The 17,907-nt window shown below is 47.2% G+C and overlaps 1 protein-coding gene across 24 annotated transcripts in view; it reads right to left on the bottom strand.

Moving 5' to 3' along the window:
- Positions 1-220: 220 nt before the first annotated feature.
- Usp48 (ubiquitin specific peptidase 48) overlaps positions 221-17,907 on the bottom strand; it is a 67,561-nt gene continuing 49,874 nt past the window's right edge. For all 24 annotated transcript variants that reach the window (XR_015619916.1, XR_015619920.1, XR_015619923.1 and 21 more), the window contains 5 exon segments: positions 14,213-14,368; positions 8,169-8,294; positions 5,717-5,765; positions 3,490-3,516; positions 221-2,667 (listed from right to left, as the gene is read on the bottom strand). Coding sequence is in view for 5 of the 24 variants with exons in the window: in XM_087550111.1 (XP_087406237.1) it covers positions 2,645-2,667; positions 3,490-3,516; positions 5,717-5,765; positions 8,169-8,294; positions 14,213-14,368 (381 nt within the window). In the remaining 19 variants the exon portion in view is untranslated.

Below are 17,907 nucleotides of genomic sequence, written 5' to 3'. Positions count from 1 at the left end.
TGCACTATGTCCTACCACCCTGTGCTCTGCCTGGCCAGCCCAGAACAGGAAAGACAGGATTCTCTGCTCCGTAGAGACAAACCATCCTCTAGGTATCAAAAACAGGCTACGGAAGCCAAGCGTCAGTGACCGCTGCTGACCAGGATCTGGTCAGACCCGGGACCAAAGACCAGTACCTCACAGGTGAAAGGACAAAGAACTCACTCTGCAGAAAGAAAGGTCCGTGGAAACAGACATGGGTGTCTTTAATTTGGCAGAAAGATTAACAGTGATTCTCAATAATCAAGTTCATAAATACAGAAGAGGTTTCTCTCAGGGAATAAAGACATCAAATGATAACCTACAGTCTGGTAATGGACTCAGCATAGGAGACTCCACGTTTGCTTGGGATTAAAGAATGATTAGAAATATACATGGGTAGAGCTGGGGACATGGGTCAGTGTGCAGAACGCTTGTCTAGTGTGCACGAAACCATGGGCTCGGGCCTCCACACAGCACAGGAAACCTGTCACAGTGGCCACGAGCCTGCAATCCCAGCACCTGGGAGGAGGAAGTAGGAAGATGGGAAGTTAAGGTTATCCTGGTTACATAGTGAGTCTGAGGCCAGCCTGGGTTACAGGAGACCCTGTCTGGGAAAGACAAAAGAAACATAAAGAAGCCTGGAGATTCATAATCTGGTTTAGTGCGGTTTCTGGATGTGGCTTTAGAACCAAGAGCTAGCCTGTGCTGTAGAGCCACCACAGTTCAGAAGACAACCAAACAGCACGGATTAGAAAGCAGGGCCATGGCAGCTGCTAAGTCCACGTGGATACTCGGAAATTTGTCTGCTTCAAGCTGTGAGGAGGCCGCAGCCCAGGGGTCCCAAGCTTTTCGGGAGTGGCCGTGTTCGGTGGGTGCGGGGTCTGAGCTGAAGTTCCAATAAGGCTCTGCAGTGGGCGATGGGCGACTGCTGTCGAGGCGGAAGTGGCAGACACTGGGTTGCTGACACTGGGTCTGCCCCACCTGCATTTGCCTGACAAGAGTCAATGGCTATTACTTTGCTAATATTATGCAAAGGAAACAAAAGATGCCTATGCAAACAATCTCACAGTGCTAACTTCTGGCTTGTGCACTTACAATCCCAAGAAGGGGGACGGGGGAGGGGGTGCACACAGCTTTTTGCCACTTATCCCCAGCACCTTTTAGGGGTGCAGAGGTCCTACCAACGCTTTGTCACACAGCCTCAAGCTCCGGGTTTCTTTGTAAGGACAATAAAGGTCACTTGTCAAATATTTGGCGACCTTTCAATTGTCTTGGCCTTGGGAAAGAGTAGGCTCTTGGTGAGTGAGGCTTGGTCCCATATCTGTGGTGCTCAGTAAAGAACAGACCTGAAAACTAGTGTCACCTGAGTCCCTGTGTCCCCAAAGGCAGGAGCTCCGTGAGTACTCCTCCAGGACGGTGTGCAGCTCTCCCGGCTCTGCTCTGCGCTGCTCACCACCTAGAGAACACTCTTCATTGCAATCCTAAACACCACAATCAGAGTTTTACCCAGCAGCCATAGCACTGGCAGAAAGCTATCAAAAGATGCTGCTAATGTTGAGATCAGCTTGTACACATCAGTTAAGGTTTTTAAACTAGAGATTTAAAAGGAAAAAAGTAACAACAAAAAAATCTGTGTGAGCAACTGGGCCACAAACATACCAACATCCACTCGACAGACAATGCAAATCTGCCCAGCCCAGCCGCATGCTCTGCTAAAGCCTTTCTGTTCCTGCAGATCCTGATGCTTAGACTAATCAATGTGATCCTGAGCTGGAGAGACAGCACGCCCTGTATAGTCTTTTGTTCCTCCTTTCAACATGCCCCTGTAGGATGTATCAGAAGAATGGTTTTCAGAAAGAAGTGAGGTCCGAGGAAAGAGGAACTGGAGAATGGGAGGGTTGTCTATAAAAACCCGTGCTGTCCTACGGAGCTTCAGGCAAGCGGTCACTCTTCTGTCCGGCTTTTCAAATGTTCAGGGATACTTTCTTTGCTGAACATTTCCCATCACCTCTGGAATGATGGAGATAAACTGAGACGGTCCCTGGCTTGACAAGGAAAGCACACGGGTGCTTTCAACCCAGAACTGACAGACACGGAGCAGGCCGCAGGGCTGTGGCTGTCCTGCGGGAGTGGCGCTCTGAAGACCCGTTCCTTGTTGGCAAGTCCTTCACTTTCATGCTTTATTGGAAGATGAGTACAGGTCAAAGACAGGGTGGGTTAGCAGGTCGCGTCTCTAGACAAGTCACTTGAGAGTTTGGAGCAGGATGCTAGCCCATGTACTGTGACAAATCCACTACTGACCAGGACATCTGTGTGAAACTGACCAGGACTTTACTCCCTCCTGTGTAAACATGATTTACTCTGCCTGCTCAGTCCTCTCTCGCCCTCTCCCTCCCACCCTAAATAGAAAACCTGAAACATTTCCTTCAAGTCTGATGTCCACCAGTGCAATCTGCTTTATTTGACATAAGGCAATTGGGACAGTCTCTTTGAATGGATTTTTGCCTTTTGGAAGAGCCAGGTAAGAGTTTAATTCTTAAATCCACATTTTCTTTAATGCCCTAACAGGTCAAGTTCATCTTCCTTTCTGGTCATTCCTTGGCAGTCAACAAGTGGTCAAAGATTAATGTCCAAGCAGGCCTGTACCTGGAACAGAACACACGTGGAGGGATGGCTAACGTTATGCTTGTGTATTTGGTTTGGGAAGAACGTGTCAGCAGGGAATATCCACAGTAAATGAACTCAGGGGCCCTTGGAACCCAAGACCAAGCCCTCAGTGAAATCCCATTCCGCCTGACAGCCATGTTTCCTACATACATCACACAGGTTAACCCGGGCTGACTGACGCTTTCCTTTCATGGCCACTCCATAAAGGAATTTTTGCTTCGGTTTATTTAGATCTGGCCAGGAGTTTTGTCACTGGCCAATGAGGAACTGCTGGCATCTGATCCAGTGTCACCTGGGACAGAATCCTAACTTGCCACAGACCATGGGAGTGGTGGACAAGGAATCATCACAGCAACTCCTGCATCTGCACATGTCAAAGGTCTGCATGGGTGCGGCGGCTAAGAAGGTCAAGGTAGCACTGTGTCCACCAGAAAATCATGATTAATGAAATCTGCATTAACCTGAGGTCACCCTGAGTCGCCCACCCTAGTCCTTACAGTCACACAGCCCTGCTGAGATGGAATGGACAGGGGCCCCGGGCAGGTTAGATATCAATCTAGAAATGCCACCCCCTACATCCCAACCTCCACTGAAATGAAACCAGTGTTCTCACACAACACATTGGCCTCATCTAAGGCCTCAGTGCTTAAAACGAGAGAAGCTGGAATAAAAATGCTTTCAGCTAAAATTAATTCCAGTCACGAGACTTGGATTGGATTGAAATTTAAAATCAAATTGCAGCCTTCACATTACCAGTCACGGTGAGGCTCTGGCATGGAGGAAGCATGACAAATGCCTTACCTTTAAAGCCCTCTTCCGGCATACAAACTGCAGAAAGAAAAGAATCCCAGAGTGAGAGACAGCCTGTCAGCTAGCGAGCATGTCAAATGTTTCAAGATGAGGAGTTGAAAATAACTTTTAATTGCCCTAAGTCACCTGGAACGGATCCCTGTGAACCTGTGGTACGATCAACCACTGATGAGCTGTCTCTCTCTTCCAAGCCACACATGCACACAGAGAGGCAGAGGACCTCATGGCTGAGCTCTAGCAGCTGTGTCTTCTGCCTCTCCCACCTGAGAGGAGTCACCATGAGGCTGGGGCAGGGTTTTTTCCCTGACATCTAGTTTCCTTTTTATTTTTATTTTTTTAATGATTTAACTTTGTGTATGAGTGTTTTGGTGACCCTATTTATCCCTGGGGCCTACGTGAGTCAGAAGGAGGTCAGGGCCCCTGGAACTGGAGTTACACATGGTTGTAAGCAGCCATGCTGAGCTGGGAAGCAGCCTGCATCCTCTGCTAGAAAACCAGGGCTCTGGCCTCTCTGGCTCTACTTCACTACTCCTGAGACGGGATCTCACGTACATAAGCCAGGCTGCCCTAGAACGGGCGATTCTGTCTCAGACGTGAGTGCTGAATTACAGGCATGAGCCTCCACACCTGGCCCAGTATTCTCTTTAAATAACACGTTTTCATTGCTCCCCATATCTTAGTCTCTGATTAACTTCCATCGACAACCATTTAGCTCTTCTACCACCGGCCCCACCTTAGCAACACCAAGCCTGCCCTCGGCTGCCATTGGTTCCACTGCTCTTGTGCTCCTTCTCTGCCTGGCAACCCCTGCATCAATCATCTGCTGTCTCCTCTGCTTCTAGCTCCAGTAACCTGTTCAAGGCGGTTGCAATCACTTCCATCATCCGTTGCACTGAGTTAGTTCGTCCTAAAGCCCATGTTCAGCCCCAAATTTAGACCAGTGCTCACACTGCTTGCCACACAGCCTGGTCCTTCCTCACCACGTCACCAATAACTTCCCTCTTGGTCTACCAACCCTTTGTTTAAGAGTGCATCTCTATGAAGCAGGTAACGCTGGAGGGTGTCTGAGTGGCAGGCAAGTGCGCAGGAGCGGTTTCTCTAGGTACAGAAACCTCTTTGGCTCAGGGCATCACCCCTACTTCCCACGGCAGTCCTAAGGAAGCATCCCTTCCCACCTCGTGACTGACTGTGTGCCTGAGTCAATCCATTTTTATTCTCAGGAATTTCTTTTGTCTTTTCTTCTAGAAATATCCCTTTTATATATGGCCTAATTACCATTTACCCATTTTCTCTGTAGTTTTGGACTGAACCGGCTTTGCACTCACAACCCTTCTGCTTCAGTTTTCCAAGGGCTGGGACTGAGGGCATGTGTTACTTTGCACAGTTATTTGTGTGTCATTTTAAAGCCTTCTGGGGCCACCTACGATATTCTCTTAGTATGTTCACGGATACCCCTTTTCATGTTCCCAGTAAAGCCTTCACCTGTCATGTGACTGTCTACTGACACTATGAAGCCACACACAGCTTCTGAGGACTCCGCTACTGAGCACCAGTGGAGTCACAGAGGTCTTGGGAGAGGAACTGCCCTTTTCCTAGCAGTAACTCAGTAACTTACTCTCTCTGGTGGGTTGTTTCCCTAGAGAGGGATTCCTCTGGGACTAGGCTGGTGAGAAACACACACACACACACACACACACACACACACACACACACACACACACCCCTCTGGCACACTGCCACTCTTCTGTTTGCTTTAACCCTTGTAGTGCAAGTTCTTCCAAGAGCTGGAATACCTCCTATAGCTGCTATCTGAGTCACCCAGTGGACAAGAGGTGACACAGAAGTGAAGGGATGGGTGGCAAGGGTCATAGGGTACACAGGTGTCGACAGCTTCTCATACAAGTTAGAAATGAACAGGGGACAAAGTGTGCCCACCTTTGGAGCTGCCGAGCTTCCTGTTCCTGGCCTCCTCTTGGCCTCTCACACCCCGTAAAAGGCTTACCTTTCCCCCAGTTTCCTTGTATTAATAAACCATGACTGCTCTTGCTTTCCACTTCCCAACCTTCACCCCACATTATGACCAATGCTGCTAGGCTCTCTACCTTAAGAGTATGCACCTCTTTCCAAGGTTGAGATTAAACCCCGGGGCACTTTAGCTTCTATCTACACCCTTTCCATTGGGCTCACCACCAGGCCCTGGCAGCAGACTGGCCTTTACCTTGCATGACATCATCCATTGCAGCGTAGTCTGCGATTGGCTCATCTGCCTAGAAGACAAATGGAGACCATTCAGAACCCCATGGAAGGATGGGCTGAGGGAGGGGCAGCCAGTCACATCACCCTGAAGCCTGGCCGTCCCATGGTTCACAGACGTCTCCTGTGACTCAGCCTCAGGGTGGCTCAGCGACACTCCCAGGCTATGTGGAAAGAGGCGCCCATCACTCAGGGCAGCAGCAATGGCCCTCATCTACTCAGTGTCACCTATCTGTACAATGGCTGCTGCTAGGCAGGAGGAGCCTTGTTCAGACTTAACAGATGCCCTGCCAGCCATGGGCCAAGGCTCCTCAGTGCAGAAGAAACGGCATGCTGTATGTGGCAGAGAAAGGTGTGAGTGGCCATACTTAAGGGGGATTAACTAGAAAGCAAAGAGGTTGATGGCCAATCCAGAGTCCATTGCTGCCCTGTCACACACAGGACCCTTGGAAGGAGCTGTTCTGGAGGCTGACTTAGCAACTCAACAGTCCAGAGCACCACTCTGCAGACGGCAGCTCTGGGTTGAGCCAGGAGTCAGCACGGGTGCCTGCTTTCTTTACCATCTAAGCTCACTGGATCAGAACTGGGGGATGAGTTACAAAACCACGCCCACCCCAGGTCAGACGTCCCTGGACTTACTCTACCATACAACTCAGTGCTGTGTGACACTGCAGGGTCCTTCTAGCCACCAAGAGACAAGAAGGAAAGGGAAGTTACAAAGTGAGCTCTTGGGGAGTGGACGATGGAGCCAATGAGATCTCAGAGGACTTTCTGTAAATCCAAAGCCCATTTCCATCCTGGACAAGTCTCCTTATTCCACTGGGGCTTCCCTCGAATCTGAGCCATGTGTCTTAAGCCCCCTCCCTCCCTCCCTCCCTCCCAGTAGATACAGGGTAGTTCTAATTCCAAAGTCCAAAATGTCTAATTTTCTTTCTTAGCTTGCAATAGGGTATCTGAAACACACAATTCTATACCTAAACTCCTTTGATGGGCCAGGTACAACACTAAAATTACTGTATGAAATTACCTCCATACTGTGTATATAGGGTATATGAAATATATCCCATTACATCCATGCAAGGGAGCCTCAGCCCATGCACCTGAACAACAGTGGAGGTCAAGCCACCACACTGTTGTCTCTCGAGGAGAAGACCTCCTAGAGGCGACTAATTAAATCACAAGAAGCCCCATTCTCCTTAATGAGACTTTCATTTTGTGTCCTGGTTAGGCTTTGGTCAGTTTGGCACAAGCTCTAGTCATCTGGGAGGAACTTCAATTGAGAAAAAACTTCCATCAGACTGGCCTGTAAACAAGTCTGAGGGACGCAGCCCTGAATAATGACTAATGGTGGTGGTGGTGGTGGTGTCCCTTGGGTGGCATAAGAAATCAGGTGTGGCATACACCTTTAATCCCAGCAGTGAGACCTTATTTCAAAAATAAATAAATAAAGATAGATAGATAGATAGATAGATAGATAGATAGATAGATAGATAGATAGATAGATAGATAGAAAAAAAAGAGCAGGTTAAAAAGACTCGAGGTGCAAGCAGTCAGTAGTGGCTCTCAGCAGTCTCTGCCTCCAGGTACCTAACCTAACTTGAATTCCCCACCCCACCTCACCCTACCCACTTGTGTTTATCAGAGCAATAAAAAAACCTAGCTAGGAGATCTTGTTAAATGACCCGAAGAGTCAGCAGTCATCTTACAGGTCATATAGCTCTACCCTCTATTCTTCCTTGCAGGGAGGAAGCCACACACCCATACCTGTTTTGTTTGTTTTTTGTTGTTGATTTTGTTTTAAAGGGCAGGCTCTCTAGATAGCAGATACAATGGTGTAACCCTAGCACTCAGGAACCAAGGCAGGAGGCCAACGGAAGCTATACAGACCCTTTCCCAAAACAACACAATAAGCAAACCCAAAGAACTGTGTGCACGCCTAGCACGTAAGAAAGAGAATGAGAGAAAAGGAGGAGAGGCTCATTAGAAACCATAACCCAGGCTCCTGCTCTCCCTTGATACGTGGAATGAAAAAGATCTAAAGTCTGGAGCAGCTGGCCCCTTGTCAGAGAAAAATCAACGGGGGGAAGAAATCAGGTACAGAGGGGAATTCTCCTGCAGTGCTGTCTATCTTGTCTGCAGCAGACACCAAGCTACATAAAAATGCAGAGGATCAAGAGCGGGTAGGTGTCTGCTCTGTCTTCTGAGGGTCGGGCGGTGGCTGACGTTCTGTCATCACTACAGGCTAGGGTGACTCCTGAGGACAATGCTGTCTGTGAAGCTCTCCCCTCCATTTCTAATAGAGCTGGATAAACAGGAGAGAGAGCAAAAGTCCCAAGGCCCTCAAGGATCCATGCATGTCCCTCACCACCACCGTGCATCCTTTAGCCAGAGGCCACAGCTGGACAGCTGTTACTCACCTTTAATAAAATGACAGACTCAGGAATGACACCGAGGGTACCAAGGGTAGCACAGTCATCATTTAAAATCTTTCCATCAATTGACAAATTCTGGTCAAACGGAGCAACTGAGAATGCATGCATGATCTACGGCAATAAAGAGAAACAAAGGCTACACACAGGAGAACACTGAGACCTACATCCCCCTCAAAAACAGAAATCGGATTGTAAAAATTACAGAAAAAAAAACCCAAAAGGCTCCAGGGTACAGAAGCAACCAGCCCACTTGCGGCATTGCTGGTGTCCCTAGGAGACTAAGCCTGAGGCACTCAGAGAACAGAGACATTCAGATGGTGTTCCTATGTCCTGCTGCTTCCCCTAGGCTCTAGGGTGGAGTTTAAATGTGCTGTACAGCCCCAGAGTTCATTAGGTCTCCCCCTCCCCCAGCCATCTTGACTGCCGCACATCTTCCCATAGCAAGCACATGCTCGCTCTCAAAACTATCTTTAGACTTCGCTATCTGGTACCTAGAATCCCACTGATAGGGGAGGTTAAAACATGAGGACTCCTGGCTGAAATGAGGCTGGTCTGAGACACACCCCCATCTCAGACCAACAACAGTAGCAGCAAACACACACACACACACACACACACACACACACACACACACACACACACACACACACACATTTAAATTAATAAGCCATTTGGACATTTTAAAAATCTCTCTTCTTTCTTTACAAACAGCCTGGACTGTGGCATTCAGACCCCACCAAACCTGGCCTGCATTTCCAGCCAATTGTGAGCCTGAATTCAGTGTGTAATTCAGTGGGATTCGGACCCGTGGTAGCTCACTCAGGGTAGGCCCCAGGTTTAATTCCTGATATTATGAAGATAATAGTGGTTTTCAATCGTTTCTGGACAGTGATCACATCCAGAGGGCAATGCTGAAAAGGCACACTCACACAAACAGTTGACTGTTTCATTCTAAACAGGAAAGATGATTTAAGGATAGCCACTTAACCTTCTTACTTAACTACATTATTTACTTTGATGTGGGGTTATACTGTGTAGCCACTATTTAGATGTGCTGGCCTCAAACTGTCAGAGATCCACTCAACCTCTGCTGGGATTAAAGGAGTGCATGACCAACTCTGTCAAGACATAGTCTTCAGATACATTTGGTAATAACTGAATTACACTGCTACCCCTGAAGCTTACTTAGCTTTCAGGTTTTCTTCTCTGTGGCAGCAAAGATAGGCCACACACAGGTAGGAAATCAGTCCTTAGCTACCCATGCAAGTAAGGGCTGGAGAGACAGACACTTAACTTAGCACAAGAGTGACTGGAGTGTGGGCTGTAGATGAGAGCCTTGGTTAGGGAGGCTGCTGCTTCTCAAAGACATGAACTCCCACAGGTCAAGCAGGGATCAACTAACCAGGCCTGTGACCAGAGATATCAAGGATATGGCACTGCCAGTGATCTTGAAGCAGCAAGCCTCTCCCTGCACTTTAGTGTACAAGAACTGACAAAGCTGGTCCCTCCGCGTCCAGACCAGCACATTTCAGACAGGGAAGGTAACACCCATCCCTCTCCAGATAGGGCTACTTCTTCACATTTGAAATCCCCTCACCAAGAGATGGGACAAGCACCAAATCAGCAGTACTGTCTCTGAGGGGCTGAGAAGTGTTCAGAAGAGGTTCAGGGAGGAGAGAGACAAATCAAGTCAGGGTCCTCGGATATTTCTCCCCAGCTACCTGGGTGTCCGCATACCAGGATGGAGGAACTGCAGCCACCTCACCCTGTGCCTGACATTCCCCTTTCCAAAGGGGAATAAATAAAACTTGGCACTACAGATGGGAAGTAGAAGAGGGAAACCAAACCAACAGAAGTATTACTGACTTACTGGAAGAACTAACAACTATGCAAAACAACTTTCTAATAATTTGCTTTTTAAGAATTTACTTTATGTGTATGAGTTTGTTGCTTCATGAATGCATGTGCACTACTTCGTGCCTGGAGCTTACACAGGAGTCAGAAGAGGTCATTAGAGGCCACCGGAGTTACAGACCATTGTGAGCTACAAGTAGGTGCTGATAACTGAACCTGAGTCCTCTGTAACAGCAGCATGTAGTCTCTAACTACTAAGCTGTCTCTCCAGTCCCAAAGCAAATGCAGGTTCGAAGCAACAGGAAAGCATCTACAATCCCGGGCACAGTATAATCATCACGTGCTCACGGGTGTCCCTCTAGTCACTCTAGTCACCCAACAAAGCAATGTGCGGAAGGGAAAGGCCCCATTCTACATTAGAGAAGTCCAACCCTTTTAAAGAGCACCCCCACCACCACCAAGAACCGCACGCATGCCCACACAGCTGAAGTAGGAAAGGGTCATGGCTAGCCCATGCTCTTACAGCCACCACTGAGCAGCCAGGGGAAAGCCAGTCCCCCGCCCCTCCTTCCAGTCCTGCTTGACTCACACACTGCTCTCTGAAGGAAGAGTGGGAGAGGAGAGGAAACAAAGTAACCGGGAAAAGCGAGTGTGGGGGTTTCATTTGGGCGGCTGCTGCGGTGACTGTGCAGGTAGCACACTCCTGGGTACAGGTTATTCCCGCTGCCTTCTGATTTGTTCTTCAAAAACAGTGATGCGGAATAAGAACAGCACAGGCCTTCAGAAACGTCCTTGTCCACAGGGGCTCCTTTTGTAATTTGAGGGTTTTGAATGCTGGAGGTTTCCCACTGACAGGCAGAAAGCCGGTGATGGAAACCAGCCTTCTCAGATGTAAAGGGCACAACAACAGAGGAAAGATATTATGCCAACATGTCTATTTTCAGAGCCGTGGGTTCAACCAAGGGAAATGCTGTTCTCAGGACAATCTGGAACACATAACACCCTGAAAGGAAGCCTGTACTTTTGCCTCAATTACAATGATAAATATCAGCAACGAGAAAACGCATAGCCAGTGAACGCCACCACATGAAGGCAGCAGACGGGGGAGCGTGGTCAGCTTCTGGAGATTCAACAGTGACTCAAACCACAGGGGCCAGATTGGCTTTCATGGACATCTTGAATTTATCAGCTCTTTCTGCCGAGGGTTAGAGGCATGGCATTGGAACACACTTACACAACTTCTACTGATAGCACCACAAAGCACTGGAGTGATTCTGTGTCACAATCACCAAACTATGGAGGTTGGGGGTGGGGGGCATTAGTCAACAATTGCAAAGGACGACTGTAGAGAAGAGGAGAAGATAATTTAAACCCAGCAAACGGGCCAGAGAGATGGCTCAGTGGGTGAAGGCAATGTCTACCATGCCCAATGACCCAGCGTGATCCTGGAGATACACACGGCAGGAGAAAACCAAGTCTCATTTTGTCCTTTGCCAGTCACAACTGTAGACATGCCACTATACACCACATTTTAAAAAAAAGCACATACACGGACAGAGCAAACGGGTAAGCAAGTGTAACACATTCTAGCAAAGAGAGAAGACAGCACCAGAAATGCTAGGTTGACTTCACTCAGTCAGCCTAGTGGTCAACACAATGAGTTCCAAGGCAGTCACAGGAGCGCACAGCAAGGCTCTCAAAAACAGAGCAGGAGCTGGACAGACAGCAGCTAAGAGTACTGCTCTTGCAGAGGACCCCAAATGCCTTTAAATCCAGCACCAAGGGAACCCACAGCTTTCCATTTCCTTAGGCACAGGAGACATACATGCTGACAATTAAGAGAAAAAGTTTAAGTCAACTTGACACAAGCTAGAATCATCTAAAAGAAAGTAATCTTAGCTGACAAAATGCCCCCATATGACCCAGTAGTAGGGCTGGGTGGATGGGGGAGGGCCCAGCCCATTATGGTTGGGGCCATCACTGGGCTGATGGTCCTGGGTTCTATAAGAAAAGTAGGCCCTTTCATGGCCTCTGCATGAACTCCTGTAGCCGGGGCTGCAGGTAAAGGTGTTGTCATCATGCCTGATGTCTGCACTGCACCCCTAGTACTCACAGGACTGAAGGAGAGAACAAGTTTGCCCAAGTTGGCCTCTGACTGTACACACCCACAAGCACAGGAAAGGAATAAGGAAGTGTTAGCAACAGAAGCAACTTGCTTTTGTGTAAGCTTGAGGGCCCAAGTTTGAACCTAAGGATTCACATTAAAAATCTGTGCGTGGTGGGCTGGAGAGATGGCTCGGCAGTTAGTTAAAGAGCACTTGTTGATCTTGCAGAAGACCATAGTTCAATTCCCAGCACACACACGGTGGCTCGAGACTGCATGTAATTTCAGTTCCGGGGGATCTGATATCCTCTTAACTTCATTGGGTTCCTGCATATATACACTAAGACACACGTACACATATATTTAAAATTTAACCCATAGAAATAAAAATTTAATAAGAATCTGACTATGGAGGCTGGAAAAACAGCTTGGCAGTTATAGTATGTTCTGCCCTTTCAGAGGACTTGAGTTTATGGAACCCTGCACACATGTTGGTCAGCTTACAACTTCATCTTCTAGACTCTATAGGCATCTACACTGTTGTGTACACATACCCCCGCCCCACACACACTTAAAATATAATTAAAAAACCAAAACCTCAGTACTCCTCATTGGGAAAAGTAGAGAGAGGCAAGTGGGTGCTGGTACTTTTCTGGCCTAGCCTTACTTGGCCAGTTCCAAGACAAGAAGGACGCCCCATTTCAAAAAACAAGGTAGGCAGTCAGATGGCTCAGCAGGTAAAGACACTAGCTTGTCGCACGGTGTCGCACACAACTTTGATTCCAGCTCCCAGGAGGCATCAGCAAAGGTAATGGCAGGCAGAGCTCTGGGAGTTCAAGGGTAGCCTCATCTGCCAAGTAAGTTAAAGCCAGCCAAAGCAACAGGGATTCACTGACTCATGAACAAACCAAAACCAAACCCAGGCAAATCAAACACCAATCAAACCCAAAAAGTCTAACTGGAACCCATATAAGGAAGTCTTCCAATCTGCACATATTTCAGGGGCTGGAAAGAAGGCTCTGTGCTTGGTGTGCTTGCAGAGGACCCAGGTCAATTCCTAGCACCCACATGGTTACTCACTGCCACTTTGTAAGTGCAGCTACAAGCAATTGGAGAGTTTTCTTCTCTGCAGGCACCAGGCACCCATATGGCCCACATACAAGCAAAAACACTCAGACACATGATACATAAGCCCAAAAGAGTTATAAAACCACAACACCCAAGTGGGCAGGAGCTTCTGACCCTTCCTAGGGAGACTCTCCCAATGCTGCGTTTCTCCCTCAATTTCACAGCAAATCCTGGCGAGAGATGCATATACTATTAAGTGGTCAAAGAGTAACACACTAGCCATGACAACTATTCTGGAACAACCTGGATTGCTATGGAGATTAGATTAACCAGCTCTCTTGAGGCCTTCCACAGCAGCTACACTGAAAACGCTTTTTAAAGTTATTTTTGTTCCAGGGAAGGGATTGTGGCCACGATGATCAAGGTGCTTTGCAATAACTATCTGGGAAAGAAGTCCCTGTCGAGTGTGACATTGATAATATAATGGGGTGTGGTGCCTAAAGAAACTTGTTGCAACCCTTGCAACAAGGCCATTCTTACAAAGAGGGATTTGTCTCTGGAAAACTATGGACCCCACGCTGCAGTGAATCTGAAAGTTTACTCCCAAAAGAGAGCATCCTTGCCCTCGGATGCTCCTCTTAAACAGTCCACGTGGCACAGTGGCCCACACACACCTTTAATCCCAGCACTCAGGAGGCAAAGTGGTCCAGAGGGAGTTTCCTAACAGGTAAGGCCATATAGAGAAACCCTATAATAAAAAACAACAAACCAACCAAATAAAAATAAATTCTAAGGGGGTGGCTATTATAACTTGGGGGGGTCCTATAAGCATATATATAAAAAAAAAATCAAAAGTCCTCTCCTATTGGCTCACTACAAGTAGACAGACTAATCATTAAAGCTCAGCCCCAGGAAACGGAGAACTACATAAAACAGACATACAAAGGATTTCACACAGACCTTGAGATTTCAGGCAGACAAGAACAAACATGCATTCCCTCACCTGAATCTTCAGTTCTTTTAACGTCTGGTTGGCAGACACCAGCAGTGCTTTCTCTCCCCGAACCTTCCGGTGCCGCGTGCTCCTCCGGATGACTTGCTTCTGGTAGGCCACATAGCCCTGTTGGGATGTTTTCTGTCGCTTGGTACCTCCATTGCTCTGCAAAATGCCAAAGAGAAAGCTCTGGGGTTATACTGTGCGGGAGTGTCTTTGGTAAACAGAAGGTGGATACAACCGCTCTGGAAACCCCGTGGATCAAGCACAATGCATCCAAGATTCTACAGACATTAGCAGGTTCACATATAATGGGTGTGTGTGTAAAATTCAACTTTAACTGCATGTAAGTAACAAGTTTCACCTACAACCAGTAGCAATAAATAAATGTTCAGTTGTGGCTGCCCTCTTCTAATCCTAGCACTGGAGAGGTGAGGCAGAGATTCTGAATTCAAGGCCAGGCGAGGGCTGTACAACAAGGCCAAGGACTAGTGAGACAGCTCTCATGGCCGAGCCCGACAGTGAGTCTGTTCCACACAGGACCCACACTGTGTGCAAGGAGAGAACCAACTCCTTGGAATTTCTTCTGCCTCTACCGACTGTACACACACACCAAATGTATTAAAAATTTAGTTTAAAACAACATAAGCCAGTAAGTTGAAATTTCAAGATTATAGAATTTCATAAATAAATTCTAATTTTCTTGTTTTATACATTTTCTTCTTGGGCATGGGAGAGTTCATATATCATAGACAGGTCTCCAGATCCCTTTGATTCATTGGATGACTCTGGAATTCTAATCGTCCAGCTCCACCCCACAGTGCAACGATCTTGTCAGGTTTACGGTGCTAGGGATGGAACCCAGGGCCTCTGTGTGCTAGGCAAGCACTGTACCCCCCCAGCCACATCTCTGGCCCCTTCTCCTTTAAGAATGAAGCTAAACACCAACTGTAGAACGAGAGGTTAGACTGTACTGAAGAAAATCAAAACATACTTCACTAAAACCAAGACACTGTGCTTCTTGACCTACTGTAAAAATTGGGCAAGGCTCTGCCCAATCTAGCCACAACTTCCATGCTCACACATGTGACTCTAAAAATTCACAATGCTCAGCTCCACCTTACAACTTACAGAAAAATTAATCCACAGTACAGGCGACAGCAATAAGAAACAAGACTCAGGGGATTGGGGACTTAGCTCAGTGGTAGAGCGCTTGCCTAGGAAGCGCAAGGCCCTGGGTTCGGTCCCCAGCTCCGAAAAAAAGAACCAAAAAAAAAAAAAAAAAAAAAAGACTCAGGTCTAGATGGAAGCCACTTAGTTACACAGACCATACCAGTGGCATCAGTCTGGGTTGGAGAGGTAGTAGGTGGACACAAAGTCATGCCTGCCACCTTCTCTTAAATGCACTATAAGCACTTCAGTGCTGTGTTTATCTTTGTGATACACAGGACCAAGTATTTAGAAATTCACCATCAGGGGTTGAGGATTTAGCTCAGTGGTAGAGCGCTTGCCTAACAAGCGCAAGGCCCTGGGTTTGGTCCCCAGTTCCGGAAAAAAAGAAAAAAAAAATTCACCATCACTGAATTGACCTAAGCATTCAGCAAAAAAGCAGGAACTATGTATGGACACAAGATACAGGCTGTACCAGTCTTTAGAAAAGAGAACAGCAAGGGGCCCACTGCTTTATAACATCCTTTGGTCTGTTTTGAAAGCGTCTCATAATGTAGGTCTGCCTTGGCCTTGCTATGTACTTCAGGAAGTGGGTGGGTGATCTTCCCGTGCTGGCTAATATTAGTGTGTTTGTGGCTCTCTACTTAAAAAGCACTCACTGAGGGGTGAACAAGCCAAGATTCTCCTATTAACCAGGCCAGGGAATGAAAGTGGGATTTCTCTCTAAAGTAATTATATCTAGATAAGATAACTACAGCTCTCTTCTGGTTTCCAAGAAGTCACTGAGTGCCAGTTGAGGTAATGTGGAGTACAGGAGCAGCTGTGGGCACAGGTATCCCACTCATATTACTAATCTGTTCTGCAATTCATAAAGATGCTGCCAGGTCAGAGACGTCTCAGGTCTCTGGCCACCCTCAAGACTCTGCCCAATCTACTAGCTAGCCACAACTTCCATGCCCACACGTGAGACTCTAAAATTCACAAGAAAAAGTCAAATTAGCAGTCACAAAAACAACATCCAACTGAAAGAGAGGACATTATCTACAGACAGAAGGCATCTACTGTACAACCCTAACCTCACCCCACACCCCACCTAAAACGTCCCAGGTATCAACTAAAATCTTTTCAAATTGATTTTAAGAGGATCCAAAAGCTTTTCCTGGAATGATTTTTCTTTAACCCATGTCAACCCATTAAAACCAGTACAGTGGTAGTGGTTTATTTTTTCTCCAGTCACTGGAGTTAAAAGGCTTCCAATTACCTAAGTGATACCCACTGAGTATATCATTAACCTGAATTTTAGATAACACAGAGAAGAAACCGGGTTGATCTGGCTTAGAGAGGAGGGAAGGGGATTTGCTCAACTCCATTAAGGAGCACTAATGCCTGGCTTTATGGCATGGATTTACTTCAGTGAAGCCAGCTACCCATGTTCTGAGAAAAAAAGGGGGGGAGGGGGTTGACATTCTGAAGACACTAGGCATCCCAAGGGACTAACTAGTTACTATGCTCTAAACAGAGGGTTAGAGCTGAGATCCCCGCCCTGCCCTGAACCAAAAGTATTTAAAACATTCTAGAATATTACAATATCCAAACATGGAGAAAGGAGACAGAGGAAAATTATAACATGTACAAAATAATTATGGTGTAAAAAGCAATCCTCTCTACCATTCTGAATCCTACTTGTACATGTGAGATCTGTTGCAGTCCACAGATGAAGGCAGGAATCCCACACACCCACCTGAAAACACTGCTGCGGTCCTAACCACAGTGAATGAAGCTGCATGTTCAGAGGAGGAGTCACCCTTCAGAGTCTGAGTCACAGGAAAATAAATGGGCTGAAAAACTAAGCTGGAAACACAGAGAAAGACATCTGCAAACTCCTTGAGGGGCCGAGTTACAACCAGGCAAGTGTCCACACAAGCAATCCCAGCACTCTACACAACAAACAAGATGACGGGACCCAGGCCAACCTGGGTTACGTGGCACAGGCAAGGCTGTGTCTCAAAAAGGAAAGAGAGGCAACAGAAAACTCCACTCCACGATGTCAAGAGACAGACAACAGACACAAACAGATCTGAATAGGGCAACAGGGCACCTCAGTCAGAAAACCCTGCATCACCACAGAATGCTCCGAGGCCACAGGCCATCAAGCTTAACCAGGGATAGATACTAAATCTGCCCACCCAATGTCCACAGGAAGGGCATCAAACTGAGGTTCTGCTCATTTGTGGGGTTTTTGTTGTTGTTGCTTTTAAAGGTTATTTTTATAAGACTTCAACAAGGCATAGACAACACAGAATGACATATCTGACAAACCAGCAAGTACAAGCAACATTTACCTTGAGGTGATCAAGACTTCCTAAGATTTATGTATTTATTATGTTCACAGTGTTCTGCCTGTATAGATGCCCGCCTGCAGGCCAGAAGAGGGCACCAGATCCCATTACAGATGGTTGTGAGCCACCATCACCATGCTGTTGCTGGAAATTGAACTCAGGACCTCTGGAAGAGCAGTTAGTGCTCTCAAGCAC

The sequence above is a fragment of the Rattus norvegicus genome, chromosome 5 (assembly GCF_021556685.1).
Source record: "Rattus norvegicus strain SHRSP/BbbUtx chromosome 5, alternate assembly SHRSP_T2T, whole genome shotgun sequence".
Lineage (NCBI taxonomy): Eukaryota > Metazoa > Chordata > Mammalia > Rodentia > Muridae > Rattus > Rattus norvegicus.
Note: the sequence above shows the minus strand (reverse complement) of the source record. Positions and strands in the feature narration are given on the sequence as shown.